General features: G+C 41.5%; 1 protein-coding gene across 1 annotated transcript; it reads left to right on the top strand.

Annotated features, from left to right (window-relative positions):
- The first annotated feature begins 2,323 nt into the window (after positions 1–2,323).
- LOC149285861 (deoxyribonuclease-1-like) lies at positions 2,324–5,763 on the top strand. Its single transcript, XM_089494957.1, has 8 exons — positions 2,324–2,461; positions 3,193–3,281; positions 3,374–3,460; positions 3,948–4,063; positions 4,389–4,501; positions 4,823–4,977; positions 5,286–5,382; positions 5,713–5,763. The coding sequence occupies exons 1-8, from the start codon at positions 2,324–2,326 to the stop codon at positions 5,761–5,763; spliced, it is 846 nt and encodes a 281-aa protein (XP_089351083.1).
- The last annotated feature ends 613 nt before the right edge of the window (positions 5,764–6,376 follow it).

Raw genomic sequence — 6,376 nt, 5'->3', positions numbered from 1 at the left:
TTAACCCACAAACTATCATTGATTAGAAGGTCATTCTAGGTCATAAAGACAGACACACATTCTTTTATGTACCAGAATGAAACAAAAGCAGTATGATAAGGACGTTTGTCTAGTAGATTTAACTAACATGACAGAATAAGCAAAAATATGTACGTTCAGCTTCTACGCAGCCGGCCTACACTTTGTAGTATATAGAAAATAATATTATTTTGAAACAGAAAAAAACATTCTGTTTTCATTTGATAATTGTAGCAATAAGATCATCCTGTGAGTTCCCTGTAAAAGGACCATATTTTCATTTTAAATACATATTGGAGTCTGTTTTGCCGCACATGCTCAGTAGCACTTTTATTTTCTGGTCATGTTTAGCCAACATACATGTATATGAGACTGGCTGCCCCTGCCCCATTGATTTAAGCGGGGAAGTTACAGAGCGTTGTACAGGAAGTATACTTAAGTACGCTTCCTCCTTAAACTTCCTGGTTTCAGTTAAGCAGCCCGGGCAGAAGTTAAATGTAACAGAAGTCTGATTGAATTAATTTAAGAATGCATGCAGCAATATACGCACAAAATTGACTTAAAATATGCAATAAAATGTTAAAAACGTTATTTAAAAATGCATACACAATCTGAGTCCAGGACACTTTCCAGTTAAAGAGCGACGCAGCAGGCGGGGTATAAGTGGGAGGGGCATTCAATGGGCGGAGCCAACAGGACAGCAAAATTAGGTTTTGTCTAAGGTGGTAAAATCCTTGCACCAACCCCGCATTGGAGCTTATTTACCAAAATGTAGATATGTAAAATGCTTAAATGTAAAGAAATCGTCAGGAACATTCCATTCATTTCCATGGTAACTAATCCTCATTCAGGCCGGATATATAACACGGTATTCTATTAAATGGCAGGGATGTCAGATACAATTAATTAAAGTGATTTAATTGGCTATAATTTGCTAATGAACATGTGCCGTAGTATGTATATGATGTTTACGTTACAGAGTATGGAATGTAGAGTGTTCATTTACCCAACAGCTCAATAACAACCGATAATTACAGGCCACGGCATATATGTAATTCCTTAAGAGTCCGTGTCAGGTTGATGGAATGATTCATTCGCAACAATGTGTACAAATAACACACCCTCTTGTTTCGAGGGGATCTGGTTTTAGGCATCTGGTTATTCCCAGCTTGCATCATGCTTTGGAAATACAACACACCCATTCCTACAACCTAATAAACTTACCTTCAGCTGGTAATAGATTCCCAACACATCCATTGTAATATGTAATATGTATGTTATACGTCCAACATTCCGATACACTTTGCTGTTTTGTTGGTTAACTGTTGGGAATGTGTCGGCCAGGGCCAGGCTGCCAGTGACCAACGACAAGCCAGCGCCTGAGCACCTAAGTGTGGCTGATGTCTGGATATGCGTGGCCACACACTACATTTTTATGCTCGGGTAGCAGGTGGCCGGGCATTTCCAGCCGTTGGATACACTCTACAGCACCTCGATCTGCCGCCGGTGTAGTGCGTGGCGCTGTCAGCCAGGATCTGATCAAGCCCCTCCTGACAATTGAAACTAATGAGGTGGCTAAGGGTGCCCAGCAAAGCCTTCACGATGGTTAAGTAGTGGGGGGATTAACTACAGTTTTGAGAGTTACAGCTAACATGTCGTTCTTTCCTATAACCTTTCTATCCACATCTGGTCACTGTCATTGTGTTCTTTTGTGCCACAACATTTTATTAGAATTAATTACAGCCATCCCTAAAGTGCGCTCCGCAGTCCTACTGTGGTCAACATGACCTTTGAAGGTGGTCCTCTGTGTGGCCAGTCACATGACTGACAATAATGGCGGCCTCCAGGTCTGCAGATAAAGGAAGTTTCTTGAAGTTAAATTAGATAAAACCAGGTTTTTGTCAATGCAGACCAACATTACAGTATACAGAGCTGGGGGTTATTAATGTATACAGCACTTGGGGTAATATTACCGTATATAACACTGGAGGTTATCATACTGTATACAGCGCTGGGGGTTATGCTGAATGACAGAAATATTTTTTCCACGGGACGTCACCTTTCTATGAGTACCAAGGTGTTATGGAAAGGCCATGTCAGTCTGCCTTCTCACCCCTGGCTACAATGTAACCCTGTACCATGGGTAACTGTCCCATCCCAAACTAAGGGCAAACCATGCTTCCTCGAAAAACACATTTTTACATTGATATTTATTTAATAACTAATATAACAAAGCAATCAGAGATCATTGAGGAAAATAGGTTCTATCTGCCCCAGCGCCTGTGACGTGTGTCTCATTACAGGGATGTGGTGTTTTGCCATCGGGCTGACTCTGGCCCTGTCCCTGAGTGAGGTCTCGGGGCTGAAGATCGGAGCATTTAACATCCAAGCTTTTGGAGACTCGAAGATGAAAAATCCAGCGGTGGCTCCAGTTTTAATGAAGGTAAAATAATGGAATGTTGGATTATATTCCGAGAAGGAAGTCAAAAACCTTGTGACAACATTTTAACCACATCGCAGGACATACTACTACACATTATTACGCTATAAGTCTTTGGTTGGACAGTCCCCATATACCTCGGTCCCTTATTCTCCCCTTGATGCCCCTCTTTTTCTAGGAGCCCAGATGTTTGCTGGGTATGAGGGTGGTCACATCATATGGTTCTACAGCCCTGAAATGGGTTTATAATTGGGGGTCACAAAGGTATAGAAAGCATATTAGAAAACCCCCAGTCCATAAGCGTCCCTCTTTGGCCATTTGAGATGCTTGGTTGAGCTGGGACCTCGGAGGCACATCATAACCATGCCTGGGAACTTTCTAAATGAGCCAACCCTGAGATCCTTTAAATATTAACCCTTTATTGACCCATCACGAAGAGTCAATGGAGTAACTCACTAACAGCGGTCCTCATAGAAATCTTGACTTATCATTAATTTAGTCACCTGCATTCAAGCAGGGATATTAACTGTGATATACAGAGCAAAAACACTAATTAGGAGTCCTAGACATCATGGGATTATGAGTCAGCTACAGATTGTGTGACTCTGAGACAGCTGCTAAACCCTGAGACTCAGGGCCAAACCCTGATAGTAACTGGTTGCAACTGTGTCTTTTGCGCATGAAATGCTTAGTAATAATGACACGTGACTCTACGCTTTACTTTGTATTTGCAGATATTGCCGCGTTATGATATTGTTTTAATTCAGGAAGTCAGAGACACGGATCTAAGTGCGGTTAAAATGCTGATGCAGAAGCTCAACAGGTCAGTTTGCCTGCGAAAAGGGCAGATGGACAGGGGTCGATAGGGGTGATTTACGAAGGTTCTGCTGATGCTTTGTCTTGTTAATCCCTCAGTCTGGACTCAGGATCCGTGTTTTCCTACGTGATCAGCGACACGCTGGGGCGAGACAGTTACACCGAACAATACCTATTCATATACAGGTGAGCCACCATCATCAGGCTTCTCTTTTGTAGAAACACTAAAGATACGGACACCCACGGAATATAACCTGTGGATAATTGTCCATTACCATCCACGTGGAATTGTGCACGGCCATGCCAATTCCGCACAAAGACACATTGTTTCTAAAAATGGATCCGTCCTGCGTGTTAAGGATATGTTTTATTTACAGCGTTAACATTACTGAAAACGGGGACATCTGGCCTCTCTGGAACAAAGTTGCTGATAAAACTTTGTTATGTGTGAAGTACATGGACTTTTGGGTTTAAGGACTCTCCGTGTTTTTACAGATGAAGATTAGAGGATGAATCGGATTTAGAATTAGAATCTATGGCAGAAATATCATATTTAATACTGTTGTGCAGTGGGGGCTTCTTATTATGCCTCGCGTGCCTATTATCGATGTTACCGCTACTTACACGCCGGCCGATAACACTAAGTCATTTTACACCCGCTGTAACCTTATAGGAATGACAAAGTATCCGTGCGTGACTCCTATCACTACCACGATCACAACATGTACACAGATGAGGACACCTTCAGCCGGGAACCGTTCGTGGTCATGTTCCACGCTCCAGACACAGGTCAGATAGAATGAAATGAATACGCTTTTTAAACGTGAAACCGTTTAGGGGCGGGAGAGTCTAAACGGGACTTATTACCTGCTCTTATCTTATTTACTGTGTGTTTTATCTGGATTTATACTTTATGTTAAGTCTGCGATGCAGATTTTAGTTAGCGATCCCTGTCTTTCAGCTTACTGATTGGTGTTTCACTTAATGAGTGCCTTGTTTTGTAGGACAACCATTGTCGGTGTATATTATATATTATAACATTCGGTCTCTTTCACGCAGTCTAAATGCACAGCTTTTGCTGTCCGCTAACACGTTTCTGTCTTCCCCCCTCTAGCCATTGAAGACTTTGTGCTGGTCCCATTACATTCTGCGCCAAAAGATGCCGTCCGTGAGATAGATGCGTTATACGACGTCTATGAAGATGTCTGGAACAAATGGGAGACAGACGTAGGTGGAACTTTAAGACCAAGGAGAACGCCTGGTGGAAATCGGTTGATATCCAGGGAATAGTACAAGACGTCCACGGGATGGGCAAGCTAAGTGTGGAGGTTTGGTTGCCACCACTTGGCCTCTCCTGCCATGATTAATATATGATTTGAAGGGGGGGGGGGTAAAAGGTTTAGGAAATGAACAGCTAGACATTTATTTATGTGCCATTAATGTCTCAAATGTATAAAACTATCCAAAAATTCTTAAACCTGGACATCTTTGGACCTTTTGTGCATCCTGAAAGCCCACAATGTTTTTTATTAATGTATCCCTTTGCAGAATATCATTTTCCTGGGAGATTTCAATGCTGCCTGCAACTACGTCACGTCCTCCGACTGGGAGCATATCCGTCTCTGGACAGATGAGGCATTCTCCTGGCTAATTGAGGACTCCGTGGATACCACCGCGGGAGCCACTAACTGTGCATATGACAGGTTGGTACCGAGAAAGAGATAAATACGCCATATAAACGTTCAGTTTAATTCTGGGATTTTATCCCTAAATTTGGCGAGGGGCCTTGAAAAATAAAGTGGTCTCCCAAAAATATGTAAAAATACCTTTCTTCCTCTCTACTTAATGTCATAGTCAGTCTATTCTAGTCTCATCATTCCCCTTGAACATATGTATCAGAAGAAGTGCTGCATAAATAAAAAATAATAATAAAGATAAAAAAATAAATAATAATACTCACAGTTTGTGGACAATTTGAAGCCATACTGATTATTATTATTCTCTCCTACAGGATTGTCGTGAGTGGTTCGGAAATGCAGGACGCCATAGTGCCGAACTCTGCCAAAGTATTCAACTTCCAGAAGAAGTACAAACTGACACAGGAGGAAGTGAGTATACTGACGTAAAGATCGAAACATACGTATAACGAGGGGTTAAAATGATCTAATATGACAAAAGATGAGTCGTGGACATTAATAAAAATGCAACTTTCTATGGGGTTGATTTCTAAAACAGGTCAGGACTTTTATACATTATTTTTGGAAGGACGGCACTGTGGAAAAGGTTCATTTTTTTAACCCATATCTGTAGTATTGGGCAGAATCTTCTGCTTCACAGCGTCTGGGGCCCGTTAGCTGCAGCCATGTCGTAGCCGCTACTTACCCAGGGGTAGCAGCCGTGCCGTTTGACTAACACATGCAATCTATCTCTGTCTCCAGGCTTTAGCCGTCAGTGACCATTACCCCGTGGAGGTGGAACTGAAGTCCTAGTCAGAGGGGAACGCGTTATTTGTCACACGCGAGAAGACAACATATTACCCGAAATAGAGATTCAGCTAAATTAACGCAGGAGCAGCTACCTTCACAGTATAAAGTGTATATAATGTTGTACATCCATGCATTCTGCTACAGAATAACACTTGTACGTATGTATAATTTGCAAATAGGACTTTTATGATCACTTTCTACTTTTCTTACCATATCATGAAACTCCATTTTTAAAACAAAATTAAGACAGAATTTCTAGCTGGGCTGGCTGTGACCCCATTCATAAAACGATGAACATAGGATTTGAGGGTACGGAGGGATTATATTTCAGGTTCTGCAGTTTTAGGGCTAAAGCAGAAGCATTTATAAGATGAGTAAAAACAGCCAGAATACCATAGTCTGTCTTAATAAATACATTTCTATTTCTCGTCATGTGAAATAGGATTTTTACTCTGTGCTCCACATATGTATATATCATGTAAGAGTATTTTTGTGTGTATATATATATATATTATATATAAATAAAACCTGGCAAGTGTGCATGTACTGTATGTTCTGGCTAATGTCAGTAATCGTGCTATAGAGGAATTAGCCAGCTAACGCAGACCGTCTTAGA

This window comes from Sceloporus occidentalis, unplaced genomic scaffold (assembly GCF_023333645.1).
Source record: "Sceloporus occidentalis isolate IW3139 unplaced genomic scaffold, rSceOcc1.0.p SCAF_76, whole genome shotgun sequence".
Classification (NCBI taxonomy): domain Eukaryota; kingdom Metazoa; phylum Chordata; class Lepidosauria; order Squamata; family Phrynosomatidae; genus Sceloporus; species Sceloporus occidentalis.
This window is presented reverse-complemented; position numbering and strand designations above follow the sequence as displayed.